Source organism: Alligator mississippiensis, chromosome 1 (genome assembly GCF_030867095.1).
Source record: "Alligator mississippiensis isolate rAllMis1 chromosome 1, rAllMis1, whole genome shotgun sequence".
Taxonomy (NCBI): Eukaryota; Metazoa; Chordata; order Crocodylia; family Alligatoridae; genus Alligator; species Alligator mississippiensis.
The window spans coordinates 443,037,195-443,056,784 of record NC_081824.1 but is presented as its reverse complement, the minus strand read 5'-3'; the positions used below and the strand labels follow the sequence as shown (position 1 = coordinate 443,056,784).

General features: G+C 39.0%; 1 protein-coding gene across 6 annotated transcripts in view; it reads left to right on the top strand.

Moving 5' to 3' along the window:
- The window catches only part of ARHGAP42 (Rho GTPase activating protein 42), a 338,856-nt gene that overhangs the window by 159,729 nt on the left and 159,537 nt on the right, over positions 1–19,590 (top strand). For all 6 annotated transcript variants that reach the window (XM_019482041.2, XM_006274137.4, XM_019482040.2 and 3 more), the window contains one exon: positions 17,358–17,429. In XM_019482041.2, coding sequence (XP_019337586.1) covers positions 17,358–17,429 — 72 coding nt within the window. The remainder of the gene's footprint in view (positions 1–17,357; positions 17,430–19,590) is intronic.

Sequence of the window (19,590 nt, the reverse complement as noted above, 5' to 3'; positions counted from 1 at the left end):
TTAATATGATTTATATGCGTGTTCTTAGGCAACTTTTGGTAAGAGATTAACTTAGAAAACAGGAGTGCAACAAGAAAAGATGAATGAAAAGAGAACAAAACAACCAAAAATGGGAACTAGAATATCAACGTGTAAGACCCCCACTAAACAGTATCTTGGCATATCTTTGTTTACTAAATGTTTGGCCAAGTAGGAAGGTCTTACAGCAATTCTGAAAGGTGTCCAGGGTAAGGCTCTGGTGGACCTCAAGAAGGAGTTCCAGAGTTGAGGAGCAACTGCCAAGAATGACTTCCAATGCTGTTTTGCTAAGCAGACTCGGTGTATTGATGATACTTGCAGGGAATTGCTCTTGGCTGATCGTAGGGATTGTGATAGGGTGTAAGGGAGAAGGCAGACCCTTTAGTGTATATAGGGCTCAGACAATTTAGGACCTTATAAATGAAAACCAGCACATTGAATTGCGCATAGAAAGCTACTGAAAGCCAGTGTAGATGCTAGACTGTAGTTTTGTGCCCCTAAAGAGCCGCCTCCGTCAGAAGATGGGCCATTACATACTGCACCAACTGCAGCTTGTGGGCATTTTTCAAGGGCAGCCCTGTGCAGTAGCTTTGAGATTATTAAGGCATGGATGAGATCCAAATCTGAAATAAAGGGTTGGAGCCTTCTCACCAGGTGGAGTTGGTTAAAGGTGCTCCTAGACACCACTGCCACTTAAGGATCCAGGAGCACACATGGCTGTGGAACTAAGTGGTAAAGGGAGGCTGAAGCCCATCAGAATAGGTGTCCCAATCCTCCCCAACTCACCTGCACACTGCCATCACCTCTAACTTGTCCGAACTGTTTTAGTTTGTTCACGTGCATCCAGTTTCTACTGTAGCCAGGTACTGGGAAAGGACTAAGATTGTAAGGCCAGTGTCAAAAAAGGAGAGGTAGAGTTGGATGTCATCAGCATATTGGTGGCACCTTACTCCACATCTCCATGGAATCCTACCCAGCAGCATTATGTAAATGGTCATGAGGGCAGCAAGATGGAGACCTGACCCTTCCATAAAGGGATGATGAGCACTCAACCATCACTGCTCTCTGTGACCTTCCTGTCAGGAAAGAGTCAAACCAATAAAAGAGTCAGTCCCACGAATACCCACAAAGTCCTGTAAATGTTTTATCAGCATCTTGTGGTCCACTGCGTCAAAGGATGCTGAATCAGTTAAATCATCAGTGCACAATTTTCCCCATTGATCTCCAGGTTAAGATTGTCAGCCAAGGTCATGAGCAGTCTCTGTGCTATATCCAGGATGAAAGCCAGACTGACAAGGGTCCAGGAAACCAATGGCATCCTGATGCTCCTAGAGTTGCTGGGTGACTACCCATTTAATGACCTTCCCCAAAATGGGGAGGTTTGAGACAGGGTAATAAGTGGTTGGACAGTCAACTTAAAGTCATGGTTTCTTGAGCAGAAGCTATAAAATTGCAGATTAAGGTATGTCCAGCAACCCACTTTCCCAAAAGGCATTGACAGCTCTTGCCAGCAGTGGCCCCCACTCTCCGCTTGGTAGTTTTTCAGGCAAAGACTGGCATGGGTCCAGTTCATAAGTGGTTGCCTTTATCCCACAAAGCACACCCTCTGCATCAGTGACTGACAACAGTTTAAATCTACTCATATAAACAGGATAGACCTGGCTTTCCTCAACCCCGAACTCTGACTCAGCAGCAGAAGTGATAGTCCTCAAGCCAAAATTGCTCAAGCCATTTGGTCTACAAAGTAGGCACCTGTAAAGTTTTATGAGCTACGTAACCATTAAGATTCATGCATAATGGCCCCATAGACACCATATGGCCTACTTGGTGTCTGCTGTGTCTCTTACTCATTTTGTGTCATGTTTCTTGCTACATATTGTCTGAAATTATATGGTTCAGCAAGCTCTTCCCGCCATGGATTATGCTTACCACTTACAGTGTTGAGCAGTTCAGTGAGATTACCCATTCTAGTGAAAAAGAATCATGGTAGGAAGTTATTCAAGGCATTTGTAAAAGGTTATGTTCAATAAAGTTCCTAGTATACTTTGATTGACTCAGGATCTTGCTTCTATTATTAGTGTATAGGTGCCTAACACTGTTTGTTTGACCTTCAAGTCACACAGCAATGTCCAGATCTTTTCTGGGAAGAAGATTAAATAAGTAGAAATCAGTGATGGAAGCCCCTGATTTTTTACGAGTCCTGATTTTTTGAACTCTTCTATTGTATATAACTACTCTTGTGCATACATATAGTTTAATGAATTATGACTCCTACCTTTGTCAGGCATCCAGTTGGCCACCATGTTGTAGAAGCAGATGGTGAATAGAATTTCTTAATACTAGCTAATGTCAGAAAATATACTCAGTAGGAATAGTGTATTAGTATGGGAATATGTGGTGGAGAGCAGAACACTTATTGCAAAGATTTAATTAATCCTCATCTAAAAAGGGAGATAATATATGTAAAGATTGGGTTTTCACATGCAGTATGGTGTAGATCAGGCAAATATCTTATAGCTGCATTTCTTGCAATATGACTATTTCAGCTATTTGCACGAGCCAGATAGTGATACCATGCTGCTAATAAATTAGAAAAAAGTTATGATTTCATTCAGCAAGTATTGTTTACTAATATCCTATTTTTGAAATGTGCATGGCCCTGGTTTAACCTCTCTCCAGAGGATTTTGTTGGAACATTAGAGTATTTTTTAAGTCTATAGTATGTAGTTTACTATCTTCATCGATTTATTTCAGTAATTTGGGAATTTATTCTTAATAATTCTGGGATTATTACTTTACATGTAATTCAGCTGGTCAGTTACAATTAAGCAGTGGCTTGCACTTTCTTGCATTTAACTTTGCAGCATAATGTTAATATTTAATGCACCATTTTTTAAAAAAAGTGTTCATTTACTTTATGTTAGTTCTTTGTTAAACTAAATTGCTTTCTTGTGCATGTGAAGTGTGTCCCTCATTTAATCGGGGAAGCTATTATTTTTTAATGTCCATATATACCTGTGGGATAGCCTATAAAATTTGGATTGGATTATCAGTACCCCTATTATTATGATGGTGCTCTAATTATCAGAGAGCTGTCTTCCAGCTGGTCTGGAGTGTCACAAACTTTCTGCAGCTTCAGACTTACATAGCTACCCAAGAATGCCTCCTTCCAAAAAGCAGGAGCCTAACTCTCCCAAGTTTGACTATTACATATAGCAGCTAGATTTAGGGACCACTTTCATATGCCACTGAACAGTTGGACAGTAAGGAAATTTTTAAAGGACTATCATTCACCTATAGTATCTTTGTTACTTGCACTTCCACTGAAGAGCTGCAATTATAATGCCTATTAGGTTCTTTGATTTTCCATTCTTTGCTCTGCAGGCTCCAGACCAAAGAATGAATGGATAGGATGTCTCATTTCAGTTATCAAGGGAGCTTGTATAACAGGAAGTGGAAATGGTTAGGGTTGAATCCTAGGAAAGATAGTAAAACCTCTCCCATACTGAACTATTTTTTTTGATGGTGTAGAGGTTGAATAAAATAAGAGCCATAGAGCGCTTCCATTGGGAACTGATGTCAGCAAAACTCTAGGAGTGGAGATATGGGGAGGAGGGGTAGAAGTGCATGCATTATGGCTGAAAGAAATTGAGTCTCATAGGAAGGAGGAAAATTATTAGATTCATGTCCATGCAATGTATTTCGTTCTGTTGACAATGGATGTACCTTAATGATAGTTGTTGACAAAGTTTTATAGCAGTTTCCCTGCTGTTGAGAGGTTTGGGTTTTTTTGTTTTTTGTCCTGAGAGCCATATGTAAAACTTTTTTTAGTTTATCACATCATTTCTAGCAAGAGGTTTTTCAGTTTAGGTTGGGTACTGATGTATGTGCTACTGTCAAAAAATGCTTGTCTACTACATACTTTCAGATAATATTGTGAAAGGGTCTTTTATAAACTTGACTCTGAGAATCTTCCCAACTTTTCTGCATGTAGGTGTTCTTGCTTCACTTTTGACCCTCTGCAGCAGGCTGAGTTCTCCTGAATTGTCAGGCTGGAAAATCGAACATCTTCTGCCTTCTAATGACTGCTTAATCTGAAGACCCTGTGTGGATCAGTGCAGAGTAGTTCCTAACTTCCTTTGGATAAAAATCTTCTGGTTGCATGTCTAATGGCATTTGCTCTTTTCATCTCATTTTTCTATTAGTTATGTTGGAAATCAAAGGGAGTCTAGGTTTGAAAGTATTAATGATGCCGTAAATATTCAGCATTACTATTTTAGTTAAAAGAAAATGTTACTGTATGTTACAGTAGCATTATCTATCACGAAATGTTACCATATTTACTTGCATACCACATATCTCCAAACTTAGACATGCAACTTATTTTTGGGAAGGCAGAATGAGGAAAAGAAGGATTTTTCTATAGTTACAGCCTCATGTAACAGAGACAGTGATTAATTTTCAACTCACTCACCCTCCCTTTCCTACTTTGGCAAAAGCTATAGTTTTAACCCATTCACAGCTGGATTCTCAGCAGCACTTGGCTGCTCACCCTAAAGATGAAACTGTGACTGTTGCTGAAGATTGGACTCCGTGGGTGGATCTTGGATTTTGAATGAGTTAAACGTAATCTGCAGAGGGACCAGGCATACTAACAGACAGCAAAATTGCCCCCCAGAACAAAAGATACCTCGATTACTGGAATATTGAGACCTTTAAAAAGGAGAGAGAGGGTTATTAACACCCGTGGAGGGAAAAGCAAACAACAATCATCAGATAGATTATATTGAGCCATGAAATAAGTTGACACCCTCAACACTGACTGAACAGAAATGCTGTTACCTACCAGTTGGCTTCAAACTTTGGATGGAGCAAAAATCAAAGCACAGTAAAACCATACCACCTCAACCTCCACTGGATGTCACTGCTGGGCTCTGTCCCTCCCTCCATGCTTCTGTTTCCAGCTTAAGATGTGTACCTGTCCTTTGGAAAGCAGTTTTTTGAGGGGAAAGGGTGTGCTGTATGCAAGTAAACATGGCATCTAGCTAGACTACTCTGTTTAAGAGAGAGACAGAGAGAGGGAGAGACTGACTTTGACTTCTTAAACCTTTATTATACAAATATTAGTAACAAATGGTGAAAATGAAATGGTGTGTGGCCCTCCCAGGGGCTGAGTACTTGTCAGCAACAAAAAACACCATGATACCAGAGATTGAAACCATCTCCCCTATGCCCCTTGTGGGGTTGCACATGTCAGACTGCCTGTCCATCTTCCACCTTGCAGCGGGCCCCTTTGATGGCTCAACACAACTCAAACTAGTCCATCTTTTGTTGCAAGGTGAAGTATCTAAATTCACACGTGACACGCACCCAGACCAGGAAGCAGAAGAGCTAGAGGGTGCCATTGAGGCCTGCCTCTGTGAATTGTTTTTTGTGGCTTTTCATAGTGTTTCCATCTTGGCCTGGCCCAATAGGAAATTGGCCAGGCAGAGCATGCTTCCCTCACCTACTTGGTTTTGGATACATGAGATATACATGTCTCAGAGAAGTCCAAGTTCAGTGTGCCAAAGAGGGTGCTGACAATAGGAAGAGAAGCTGCAGCTGGGGACAGTCCATGATGGTGTGGAAGCAATTTGCTTCCACCTCCTCTTCCTCAGAAAGGGCAGGCCACCAATTGTACTAGGTGGTGGGCCAGCTTGATGTGCGACTGGACCAATGAAGCAAAATTTCTGCAGGTGAGGTTCAATGCCTCCTGCCGCAAGGCCAAGTTATGGTCCAGAGGCTCCTGAAAGAGCTCTAGAAATTGCAGGTGCTTCCCCTAGGGTTTCAGTCCAAGCTAGGCCTGCCAGATCCAGGCAAGGCTGCAGTAGAAGGGCAGCAGAGAATCCCAGCTGAGGTGATCAGGATCTAACAGGAAAAGTTCCCAATCAAGCTTGAGGTCCCCTACTTGATGCAAAAAAGCAGAGACCAGCCATTGTCAGGGGAAGTGTTCTCCAGCAAAAGCTGGGTGCTGAAGGGCTTGCAGGGGCTTGCAACCTGGTGGTCAGGTATAGGACAGCCCACTGGAGCTAGTGATACCTATTCCAGAAGAGGTCCATGAACAGCTTCTGGAGCCTTTTGAGCAGGGTCATTGGCAGGTCCAGGATGGCACACCTGTGTCGCAGACTTGCAGTAGTGAGGTTTTTGATGACCAGGACCCAGCCATGGTAGGAGAGGCTGGTCGGGCACCAGCACCACTGCTGTAATCATGCCTCAACTTCCCCAACACCCTAGACAAATACCATGATGGCTTCAAAAGCCTTGGTCACCAGGACAGGGCTCCAGGCAGGTTTGGGGGCTGAGTGTCAGCTCAGGTGCCTACCAGAAATGTATCACTTTTGGCCCAGTAGAGAGAGAGCAAATGAGACAGCCTACCTGAGTCTGAAATTGGCAATGCTGTCCTACCGCACTGCTAGATTTCTTGCTCTCACTATCCTTAAGTTTTAAACTTCAATTTAATTGCCTGGAAACACAAAAAATACCTCTGGTGTCATTCTGTTCAAGAAACATATAGACTCATAGATTGGAAGGGGCTGGGAGGGACCTTTTTATCATCAGGTCCAGTCCCCCTGCACTAGGCAGGAAAAGACAACTGGGGTCATGTGACCCCAGCGAGGTGACTATCCAGTCTCTTATTGAAGATTTCCAGAATAGGTGACTGCACCACCCCTGGAGGGGGTTTATTCCACAGTCTGGACACCCTGACTGTGAAGGAGTTTTTTCTGGAATTGAGCCTGAAAAGGCTTTCCAGGAGTTTGTTTCCATTGGTCCTGGTCCTGGTCTTCCCTGGGGGTGCCCTGCTGACCAGCTGTTCGCCAAGTTCTTGATGTACTCCCCTGATGTAGTGGTAACCTGCTACCAAGTCCCTTGTCAGCCTTCTTTTTGGTAGGCTGAAGAGGCCCAAGCCCTTCAGCCTCTCCTTGTATGGCTTGTCTTGCAAGTCCCTGATCATACAGATGGCTCTTCTCTAGACCCTTTCAAGTTTTACCATGTCTTTGTTGAAACGCAGCACCGTAAGATGGGAAGGGATTGGTATTATAGGCAATAAAGTCTTGTAATGCTTTTAATCCATTTTTTGTTCATGATTTCTTGCATGTTTGTCAGTAGCTTGAAAAATCTAACCATCATAGGCCATGCTCACACTTCTTAACAACTAGTTATTCAGCTACTGTAATTCTTATTCCAAAAGGCCTCGTTTAACCATTTCTTCTTGATGAATAGCTGTCAGGTAGTATGAGGGACTTTCTTGTGGATGCACTCATTTGAAGGAGTCTAGTCTAAGATAGTGATTGGGAAGCAGGAATTGTGCAGCATATTCTTGGTGCTCTAATGTCATTATAATGTGCCCTTAAGTCGCTTACATTTTTCTTCATGTTTCGTTTTTAGTAAAATTGGTATCATATCTCCAGTACCTCATAAGGGAATTAGGTCTTACTATTTCTAAGGAACGCTGAGAGTGTTTCAGACCATAGGCATTCTTTATATCATAGCTGCCATCCTGCTCTCTTTAAATATTTATTTTAATGGTTTATAGTTTCATGACAAATGTACTTAATAATTCATTATTAGCAACAGTAGTATAGATTCTACAGACCTCTGTGTAAGACTGTTTTTGGCTATTACCTAACAGATAAAATGTTATACATTTATCTCGATAAGAATTTTTAGATCCATAAATTCACACCTCTGATAGATGAAAAATGCAGGTGGAACAAAAAGCACCAACAATATTGCAATAATAAGAACATTAGCAATATTTCCCATAATATTCTCTGCTAATATAATAATAACATTTCCTATAATATTTTCTGAGTCCCAAGTGAAAATGTTTCAACAAGACAGACTTTTCAATATTAGACGTTAAATGTAAAATAAAAGGAGACGGGTGAGATTCCTTATACTCCCACATGAAAATATTTGTTTAGGAGCTCCCTGTTGAAGCACCCAAAAATCTGACCAACAATAACATTTTATATAAATGTAGTATTTCATATCTTAGATCAGTACGGTTCCATGCTGACTTTGTTAAGCAAGAGCAATGTTTCTCAAGGCAAGGAAATGAGACATAAAAGATGTTACTAGAGCATTAAGATCCTTAGGCCTTGTCTAAACAGAAAATGGTTTATTGTTGAGGTTTTTTGGTGGTGATGGTAGTAGTTGTTTGCTTGAGGACTGTGTTTTTCTGGGGTAACTAATACAAAATAAGCAAGTCCATGGACTTCTCTCTCTCATTCTCTCTCTTTTTTTTATGCCGGTTTAATTTACTTCCTTTGTCTATAATAATATTTATCGATCCCCATGCTTTCTTTTTTAAATAACTGCATGGCATCTTGGACAGATAACCCATGCTGCAACATTCTTTTGCTAAGCTATAATGCTAGGCTGGGACTTTTTCATGGAATACTGTAGGATCTGCTGGAATCTATTGAAAATATGGGATTTCTGGTCAATTTAAATTATTACAATGATTCTTCTTTCAGCATCCCAAATTTATTGCTTTAAAAATGAAACTGATTAATATGCTTAGTAGTCTCCTTACCAAAGGTCATGTTTTTGCCTGTTGTATTTTTATAGCCCGGCAAAGTGTCTTTATTTGAAGTGGCACTGATCTCTGTCCTTGTCCCAGGAGTGCCCCTACACCTACATACATTTGCTGTGACAGGTGCTTGTAGATCTTGGCATTCCAGCAGCTACTGTTCAGACAGACGTGTATACTTCTCTTTTCTAATAATGGGAGAGTCTAGGATCTAATCAAGGCCCAAAACTGAAGCTCATGGCAAGACTGTTAGAATGACTATGTGGCTCAACTAGTCAGAACCTGGCATTGCGAAGGAGCACATTTGCCTGTATACCAAGAAGACTTATATTCACTGATTATGACCCCAGAACAGCAGAGTGCATGCACACAGGTAAACAGATCCATGTGTTATAAGCAATGCAGAGTGAAATAAATGGTAGGAGGAATCGGAGTAGTCAATCCAAAATATAGGTGCATCCATTCTGATTAGTTGCTATTCCTGAAGCCAATGTATTAATGCAGGATATACTGGTTTAATTATATCTATAAGTTTTAATTATACCTTCTATAATGTCATATCTTATATCATTATTTGATAAGATCAAAACATACATATATAAAAATTGGGCCACGTATGCAGTGAATCTAATTTATTGGTAGAAAATTGTTGCTGAAAAATTATTGTTTGTGTTTTCAATAATTTTCAATGTTAATGTTGCATTGACCTAATTTTTAAATGCTTGTATCTGTTTATAAGAAATCAAACCACCCATGTAAAAAGTATGGTGGATGGAAAATTAAAATTCATATTGACTTGGAAAAATATTCTTTGGGCCACACACAAACATTTCCAGCCATGATTTGTGAGTGATTTATGAGCACTTCCTTGTGGCAATTTATTAGAACCACTTGAAATAGCAAAAGGTTAGTGACAGGGAACATTTAGTACACTATGGTGTCCAACCTTTTGTAGTGTTTGATCTATGGTTAAAATGTTATCTTCCAAATGTACTTCAACATCATCTAAGCTTTTTCTGCATCTTGAAATAACTTAAATTGATGGTAATATAGAAAGTTTACACAAACCTAAATAAGGCATATAAAGGATCTGCTGCTCTTTCTGTTTTCTATTTGCATCCATGAGAGCTGTGAGGTTAAACATTGGGTATATGTTTGTGCAGTTTTGCAACAGTTTGACAAGGACATGATTTTAAACTTCAAAAGTCTGAAAATAGTTGATATATATAAAGTCATTTTATGATGTAAAATTAATGTTTCTCGTAGTTGTTCTCCTAAAACTTTGAGAAAGACTATAGCCTTTAATATTTCACTACGTGGCCACATAATAATGATAGCATTTTCATGCTCAGTATGTGTCTGCAGTTTTATTAGGTATTAAATTTGTGTATGAACCTCCTGTTTTGATTTCCCCAGACATATTAATTTGAAATTATATTGATTGATAGCTGTTGATAAGTCCCCCAGGTTGATGGAGATTATTTTTCTGTGGCTGACTAGAGTGTTAATAACTGTCACTTGTTTGGTTTTGCTTGTTTGTTTTCAGTGAAATTAAATTATTTTCTGGCAGAACCCTACATTGTGTGGGACAACCATTTTTTTGCTAATGAATATATTGTTTATGGAGATGTATGGCCTTTTGTAATGAATTAGTTTAATTGCCTTTTTCTAGTATATCCTCAAATCAACGTGAAGCAAATTGATATTTTTTTCATCATTCAGGATTTATAAGTCACTAAACATTTCAAGAAATCTCTCTTTTAAAGTCCTTTACTTAATCTATAGGTTTCTTGTCCCAGGCAGAGCTTGAGTAGTTTGATGCGGTGTTATGGAAACCAATGTAGTATACTTCAGAGTGCAAGTAAAATGGGAAAAAAAAATGTTAATTATTCAGAAAGCACTAGAAAATAGGCAAAGGCATTTTATTGGAATTCAGATGATCTGGGTTTAATTTCTAGCTGTGCCTCAGACTTCCTGTGTGATGTTTGGCAAATCCCTCCATTTTTTTTCTATTTCAATTCATTTTGTCAAATGGGAATAATCCTATTTCCTTCCTCCCACTCCTGGTCTGTCGGTTCTGTTTAGGCCCTAACCCTGAAAACACATAGGCGTAACTTCAAAACACAGGAATAATTCTGCTGCAGTTAACGGAGGTGCTCATGAGTTTGAAAGGCAGGCCAATGTTTATTAAGTATTTTGGGGATTAAAAGCTTTATATACAGTATACAGTGCACTGTTCATTTAGGATCTGATTTCATCCCTGTTGAAATTTGTAGTTTATTCATCCAGTTCAACAGGGGTAGGGTCAAGGATCTGAAGCCCCAGTTCTGCAATTTATTCTACACAGATTGACATCAGTGGAAATTAGTGGAAATCTAAATAGGAACAAGGATTTAAATACATAGTTTAGGTAACTTAAGTTTATAAGTTACTCTCTTTAGATTGATATATCCATGGTTGACTGAATAGCAGCCTGAGACCACTGGCCTCCAAAACTTCAAATTTCTTATCATTGCCATTAGGAGCTTTGTAAAACGTTTTAAGTCACTTAAGTGCTGGAGAAGTGATGATTAGCCTAAACTCAGCTATGTTAAAGCAAACTATTGAACTTGCTTATAGAACTAATAGTGCAGACAGAAGTGACAATTTTCACCTGATCTGGCCACAGAAAGTGGTCTATAGCTGGTGATCAAACACAAGTGTATAGCTGCAAACCACTTAAAAATGGCTGACTGGGCCAAATCTGACCCATGTTGCATGTGGAGGGAGTTCAGTCTGGGTTTTTTTCAGCCCCTGCTGAATGGTGGGGTGGGTGTATTGCAGCCCCCTCCCCACCTCAACCCTCCCATTCTGAAAACAATGCAGTCTGGCAGGCAGGAGGAGCAGCCAGCAGCTAGAGGCTCCTCCCCCCTGGAACCAACACTGACCTTCTGTTTGGTCTGGGGGTCATTGAAACTCAGAACACTTCCAGGAAATCATTCAGAGTTACAGCAGGGAGCTGCACTTCTGTCTGCACCCTTAAGGACACAGGCCAAGACTTTAACTATTTTTATTGAATTTAGTTGGTTTCTGAGCCTTTTTCATTCTATTATCTTTTGTGTCTCCCCATGGAATATTCTACAAATAAGACTCTTAATTTCCAAAAGAAAATAGGTGCGTGATGCTGCAATAGAGGCCTCGATTACAAATGTCAGCCCACTCTGTTTTACAGTGGAACCTTGTATTTCCCTCCATTTACAATCTATTTTGCATGCTTTTCAGAGTCAGTAGTTCATAGTAAATGCTTGCTGAGTAACAAAAAAATGTGAAAAATATCAGATATTGATATCCAGTGTGGTGAGACAGATATGCGTGGGCAGGTTTTTCTTTACAAACCAGCTCATATTTGGATTTTTTACACTAGGAATAGAAAAGATCTTTTAGGTTATTTTATCATCTTTGTACCAAGTCTGTTTACTGTTTTCTTCAGTCTTGTTCTAAATATGTCAAGTCATGGGACTGCCATCACTTCACATGAGAGAGAGAGAGAGAGAGAGAGAGTATGTGTGTGTGTGTGTGTGAAGAACACATGATAATATGATGATTAGTCATGAAACCATATAATGATTACACTATGTATGTTTAAAACCCCGTTGCCTGGTCTTTATCCATGAAATCATCTTCCAAGGCATCTATTAATGTATCAAACTGTAGAATACTGTACAGACAGATGCCAGATCATTTTTTGCATTTAGTTGTTAAAGAAGTTATTATTCCAGTTCCTTCCCCTAAAATGTAAAATATGTAACTTTAAATAAATCCCCAGACGAACAAGATTCAGTTCCATCATAGCATGTCTTTGTATACAAGTGTAGCAATTCCTTAATTGGTCCAGAGGTAAAAACAGGAGTAAAAACCTGACCATTTTGAAGTCAATAGGAATTAAGCTGTTGACTTCAGGGGGTCCAGGTTTTCAGTTAAAAGTCTTGCTCCTTTTAGGGAAAGGGTGAATGGGTGCTATCAACAGGCATTAGAAGGATTTTGGCAAGTTTTAAATAAATAGGAAGTTTGAAGTACATTCAACTGTTATCATGATCTAATACAAGTACATATTTTAAACCTAATTTTAATGTATGCCATTTATTTATAATTTGTTCAAAGATTAATTTTGTGATTTGGGGAAGGTATGCAGTATTATTCAGCTATAATAAGGTTTGATATTATTTTATTATACACATTATATTATTTGTTGTCGGTCAGAGTACCACCATTGAAAAGTAGTGGAAAATGAATGATATAGTGTTAATGAATTCTAATAAATCAAAACAGCTTTTAAAACATCTTAGAGCATTTTCTAATGGGAAAAGAGTAATTTTAGGACAAGAAGTCTTCACTCCCAATAACAGGACAAGTCGTTCTGATATTGCAGAAGAAAAATCACTGTAGACATCTTGATGTTACTCCCCTGTCCTGATGTTGTAATTCCTCTCTTCTGACTTTCTTTGAACTCAAATTCAGTGCAAAAACTAAATCAGCAAAAGAACACTAGCTTTGCAGGAAGTGAGGTATGTATTTAGATTGGATATCTGGAAAAAATCCTGCACTGTGAAAATAGTGAGGCAGTGGAATAGGCTGCCTAGGGTAGTTGTGGACTCTCCATCAGTGGAGGTGTTCAAGAAGAAGTTGGACAGTCATATTGGAATGGACTCTGGGGCCATATTGGCCTTCCTCTGTAGCAGGGGTCTGGCCATCTACCTGGGACCTCTTGGGCTTATACTGACAACATTTCACAGAAGCAGGATGTTGGCTGCTGTGGTTCCCCTGCTTTACCTGGGCAGGTTAGGGTGTTAGGTCTGTGTTGTGTCAAGTTTGACAGAAGTCTTATGTAGAGTTTAGATTATGGTTTTATGGGATGGTTGTCATAGGGATGATTCTGCCTTAGGCAGGGGATTGAACTGGATGACCTGTGGAAAACCCTTTCAGCCCTACTTCTCTGTGATTCTCTATTACTCAAAACTGGCACTGTAGAAACCTCAAATTACTACCAATGATTAAAGCTGACTGCACTGGTTGGGCTACAGTCCTCGCTGGGAGTGGGAGGAGTTACTGCCTACTTACTGATGGTGACCAAGAGTTGCATGTCTTGGGCTGATACCCTGGTCTTATTGAAATCAGAGGCATTTTGCCTTTTAATTCAGTGCGTCCAGGATTTTACCCCTAGAATCTGTCTCTGGCTCTCCAACTTGTTTGCTGATTGACCATGGACACATGCCTCTGTCTTTAATTTTAAACCTTCTCACTTGAAGTATAAGCCAACCTCTAACCACTGATTTACAGTAGCTGCCTTTGGAGAAAGTTCTTACTTTCCAAAAGTTCAGGAATTTTTTAACCTGAACCATTTGATACAGGCCAGCCCCAGAGTTAGCTGGTTACTGCATTTGATGAGTCCTCTAATCTGAAAATATCCATGTTCTTAGATGTGCATGTAACTTCTTACCTATGTCTTACTCAAGAGTTAAATTTACATGGTAATATTTATAAATGTATTTGATATCTTTTGAAGAAATATTTATATGCATGAAAAGAAAGAACTGCAGTGATTGCCAAATCTGTAAAGTAATTAGTCCCAACCCCAATGGACAGAATTGTTTTTAGAACTAGATTTTAAAGGGAAACACAAAGTTAGCTTCAAACTGTAAAATGGAAGATTTAACATGTTTAAAATTCTTTAAAAAAAGCTTTACTGAATACATCTTCTGAGATACCTGTTGTTGGCTTTCACCAACAATAATTGTTTTCAACAGTTTGAAGTGGGTATTGATGAAAGAATACTATTATATTTTGCCTAACCTGTTGATTATATATAATTCTCTTTTTATGCCATAATTATCCATTGCTTATAGAAGTAAGGAGAAGCCCAAAAGGGGTACCAAACATAACTGTAAAATCGAAATGGTGTTTTTAGGGTTGTAGTAATTAGTAGCCAGTGTTCATCCATACAACAGATTATTGTAGGCAAAAAAAATATTAAGAAAGGAAAAACCAAAATAAGCCAGCTATAATATAATGCAGTTCTGGTGATCCAGAGCCAGAAAGTAAAAGAAAATAGATGTGTAAAGGCAGAAATTCCATTACCTGTGTATTTATGGTTTAGCCAAGTTAGGCAAGCGCAATCCAGTGGGGAAAGACAGGGAGTCTTTGTATGACTCAGTAGTCTGAATCTTCTGAATTGTATCTGCCAGGCTTCTCCCCAGTAACTTGCTGGCAAGCTCTTCTCAAAATAAATATTCCTTACTGTTTGCCAAGAGAAGAAATGCCACATCAATGCTCTTGTCTTTGAAGCTTTCTTGAGAGGGACTAACTTGTAGAACTCTTTTTGTCCCTCACCGTAGATCAGGGAAAAGATATTCTGTACTTAACTAATATTTAAATTAACAATATCTTTTATCTGCAGACACCCGTTACACATTCCTAGTCAGGAGCCTCCATATCCATAAACAACAGTGGTCTTGCTGGCAGTGAACTCCTTTTACTTGCTAGGCATCTCCTTGTAATGTTATATATTTGATAGAGATCAGTTCTTTCCCAGTATCTAGACCATGACTTCTTGTATTCTGAGATCTCACAGTAAATAATTTTGCAACAGTACTGAACTTCCGAAATGAAACTTGATTAACAGTAAAAATGTACGTTTTAGTCACTTTCAGGTTGCAAAAAAGTGGTGTGAAACGTGGTCTTTTAAGTCTGTCTGCAGGGCATTTGAAAATGACAGTTCTGAGTTGTCTGAACAGCCCCATTCAGCTCACTATGGAGTTTAACTCAGAAGTCTACAGTGATTGTTTTACATCAGTATTCATGCACTGGTTTATTTTCAGATTGTATAAATCTTTTAACTTGGTGATTAAGTGAAGAAAGGCATTCACCTTATAAAGGTATACATTGCTGCTGGATGCAGTGGTAGATAACAAGGCATGTAGGAATGTAGCAAATGGGTGTTAGGAAGTAGAAGTTCAGGTGTACACCAAAACCTTAATTTCCTCCTTCCAAGTTAGAAAGCAAGCTCCTGGGACAGTCTGTCTCGTTATGTTCTTCTTGTACAACACCTAGCACAAAACAGCTCCAGCCGTACTTTGGATGTCTGGATGATACCTTAAATATAAATAAACCTTACTGAGTCCTCCTCGTAACCTTTGCAGCAAAGCTGTCCATTGTTTCCCTTATGAAAGGGACTAGTTTGGGTCACTTATCATTACTCGCTTGTCAAATGCCACTGTTATTACTTTAAACTTTCTATTATATTAGTATAACAAGGCCTTTCCCCCTCTCTCTCCCCCCATGTAAAGCTCCTGCCAAAGGAATCAGCTGTTTAAGATGGTGGTGTTGTGACATTTGGAAATGAAATCTTGGTGTGAGGGAAGAACAAAATGTGCTGAATTTTGTTTAGATTTTGTTGGGGGCTCTGGGAAACTTTTATGCTCTAATAGCATAGCTGCTGGTAATTTGTATTATGTAGAAGTTACCAGAGTAACTCATTCATATCTTGCTTAGTCACATGTTAGCTCTGGTAGTTACTCTCAATCTGCCGAGACCCAAACATAGCATTTAATGGGTGTGGTAAAAACCAGAAATATAGGGAGTGAAAAATTATATATACAAAATCTTAAAATGCTGGGTGTCTGGGATTATTGTCAAAACTTTCTATAATCTTTTTTTATGGCTCTTTACTTCTTATTTAAATAACTTTGAGTAATAAAAGTGAGGGGGTAACAAATTTAAGTGAGACACACATACTTTTATGACGAAAAATTATCAACATATCTCAAAAAGAGGAACACTTGAGAGGTCTAGTTCTGCCTCCTGTCCTTAAACCTTACCTTGGTATAACTTCTTATAGAAATTATAGCAATGTAGTTGAGTACATCTTTTTCCTTGAAAAATAAAGGAAATGAAATGCGTTATTAAGATTTTTAAAAATACACTCTTTCCATATAGTTCCAACACAGAGGTAAACGTCACATAAGCCCATAGCTTGGAGTTGAAATAAGGTTTAAATTATGTACAGGGGACTTTGTGTGAGCTCTCCACAGTGGAATGAATTACACCCTCCCTAAACAAATACAATGCGGGGAAAAGGGGAACGATCATCTACTTAAGGATTTCTGGTTTGGATTTTGGATGATAAAATTAAATTATAGCTTGCTTGCTTTCTGTCTCTCTCTTTTTCTCTCCCTTTCTTTCGTAGAATCAGTTTTGGGTTGTGTTGAATTCTGTCTTTATTTGTAGCATTATGTTATTTATCTAAATAGATATTGCTGAAAGGACCCAGCTATCAAATTGTGTAAATAACGAATCCATGTAATAATGTTCTTATTACTGGTACCCCGGTCATCTCCCCATTTCTACCAGATTGTATTATTCCCAGTTGCATCTTATCTAAAATTATGCTATAGTATACTCCAAATTTGTGTGTGTGTGTGTCCATGGAACGCTATCCATACAGCATTAGTAACTCATTATCGTGTTGGGTACAGTTACATTTTACTATTTTTAGTGATACTTCATTATATATTAAGAAATGTATGGTGAATTATATTAAAGTAATAATTGGAGGCCAACTCATGCTCAGCTGTTAAAATTTGTTTGCAAGTGATGTGAAATCATTAGGGATTTTTTCAGTCTTGCACATTAACATAAGATTTTGTGGAGTTGTAGAATAATTTTAGCTTTCTACAAGTACTTTGTATTGAAAAGACACAAGTTTGAATATTTATGTTTGACATTTCAGATCCAGAATGCTAATGATGTGCTAATAGCACCACTGGAGAAGTTTCGGAAAGAACAAATAGGTGCAGCAAAAGTAAGTTGCTTCGGAGCCAAGTCTTATTTAATGTTTGTTTGAAGTTCATGCTATATGTCATATGTTAGGTTAAGAGCATTGAATAAATAAGATATCTTTGTTCTCATTTAATTTTTACACTGTAGCAAATTAGACTCATTTCTTTTTTTCAGAGAAGGGGACCGTTTACATGTGGCATAAGAGAACTGTATATAATGCATATGTTATGTCTTCAAGAAACTAACAGAATTCCTTGTTGTCTCCCAATTCCACAGTTGTCTTTGTTTTAGTGCTTAGGTTTTAATTTGATCCCAGAAAACAGAGTAAAGTTGCACCTTATAGACTAACCAAATCAGAGATGCGTAAGCATTCATGAGCAAGAGCTCTCTTTGACAGATGCTGTCTCACAAAAACTTATGTATTTCTGATTTGGTTAGTCTGTAAGGTGTAATTCTAGCCTACTTCAGACTAAGAATACTAACTATCTCTCTTTGATCCTATAAAAAAGCACCAAAATGGAGGTGGAGCATAGCATCTCCTGAGATCCTGCCTCTTTCTGCATGATATCCCTCTGGCTTTCCAGAGGAGATTGAAGTGAAACTATAGATTTTATACAGCCCAATAATTTCCTTTAGATGGAAAACCCAAGTTGGTGAATGAAGTCAGTTATGTACTCCCTTTGTGTTACAAAAATAGCACAAAGGTATTGGTGCCCAGTTTTCTGTTGCATGTATAAATGAAAGATGTTTCATAGGTATGAGCCCTCAATATGGAGGGCTGTATTGTAGCCCAGTTCAAAATTCTAAAGTTGGACAAGAGTTATTATCTTGGCGATACATAAAGGGTAAAACATTCAATGAAATGTATGATTCTGATAAAATCTACTGTTGATTAGTAGGTATTAAATAGTGAGCTGCATGTGGAAACACTGTTTATAGACCATCTAGAAAGTCTTTTAATTTTTAATGTTCATTTTTTTAAAGTTCTGGTTTTGTTCTATAATATGGTATAACTAAAATTAATAGAATCTGTATTCGTTCTACATCTGACTAGTTTCACAAGTAAATGAATATAGTTTGGGGAAAAAATGGAAAATACAAATAACAACAGTTGAACATTTTCTGTATTCCTTTGGATATATAACAAAGAAATGGAAGTGCCGCTACGCGGGGTTGAAACATGTTTTAGAAAAAATTCCTGTTATTAATTTGTGGTCAAGCTTATGTGGGTAAAAGCCTTTTCTCTATTCTCATGTTTGATAAGTAGTTGTGTACAGCTGCAAGTTTTCCTCAGGACACCTACATGCTGCTGTACAGATATGGTGTGGGAGTTTGTTTTCATCTAAGCTGTATATTTAAGTGGAGTTTAACCCCAGCATAAGGTGCTTTTTATTTTTCAGCAGTTTTCAGTTCTAGTTTTACTACAAATTGTTCTTTTGTCATTATTTACTTTTATAATTATTTAGTTTCTGGGAATGCTTCTGGAGAGAATCTTCTGAACCTGCATTTAGAGGCTTTCTACACTGTGCTGTTGACTCTTTTTGGCTAGGGACAGACATTACACACAAACTGGTTGAAGTGATCAGAAACTGGTTTAAACTTGTAACAGAACAGACATTCAGTGCACATAAAACTGTTTCAAAATGGCCGAAACTGGTTTGAGATAACTCTGGTTGAATGTAATATCAGACTTAACTGATTAGGCTTGTCCCAGACCCCTTTGCAGGTTTAAGTTAAACCAGACTCCCCCATCATCCCGGCATTCTCTCTGGGCTAGGCTATCTGCTCTAACCCAGCCGAGCTGACCCAGCCCCTCTGCTCCTGAGCCCAAGCAGGGACAGGCAGGGGCTGGGGGATGGCTAGGGATGGGGTTAATTCCCCCCTCACTGGCCCGCTGGCAAGGACGCGAGCTGGGTCTGCCAGGTGCTCCCCCCTTGCTGCGGCAGCAGTGGGGCACCATGGCCCCTGAGGCAGAAGGGGGTAAGGAAGGGGGTTAGATTCCCCTCTACCCCACTGACAGCCATGTCTGCCTGCTGTCACCACTGCGCTTGCTCCCTGAGAGGGAATAAGCCCCCTGCATTCCCCTCTGCAAGATGCCTGTTGTCCCCTCTGCCATAGGGAGGGAAAATAACCCCTGTCCCTGCCCCCTCCAAGGGGGCCTGGGGCCAGTATCTGATTGTGTC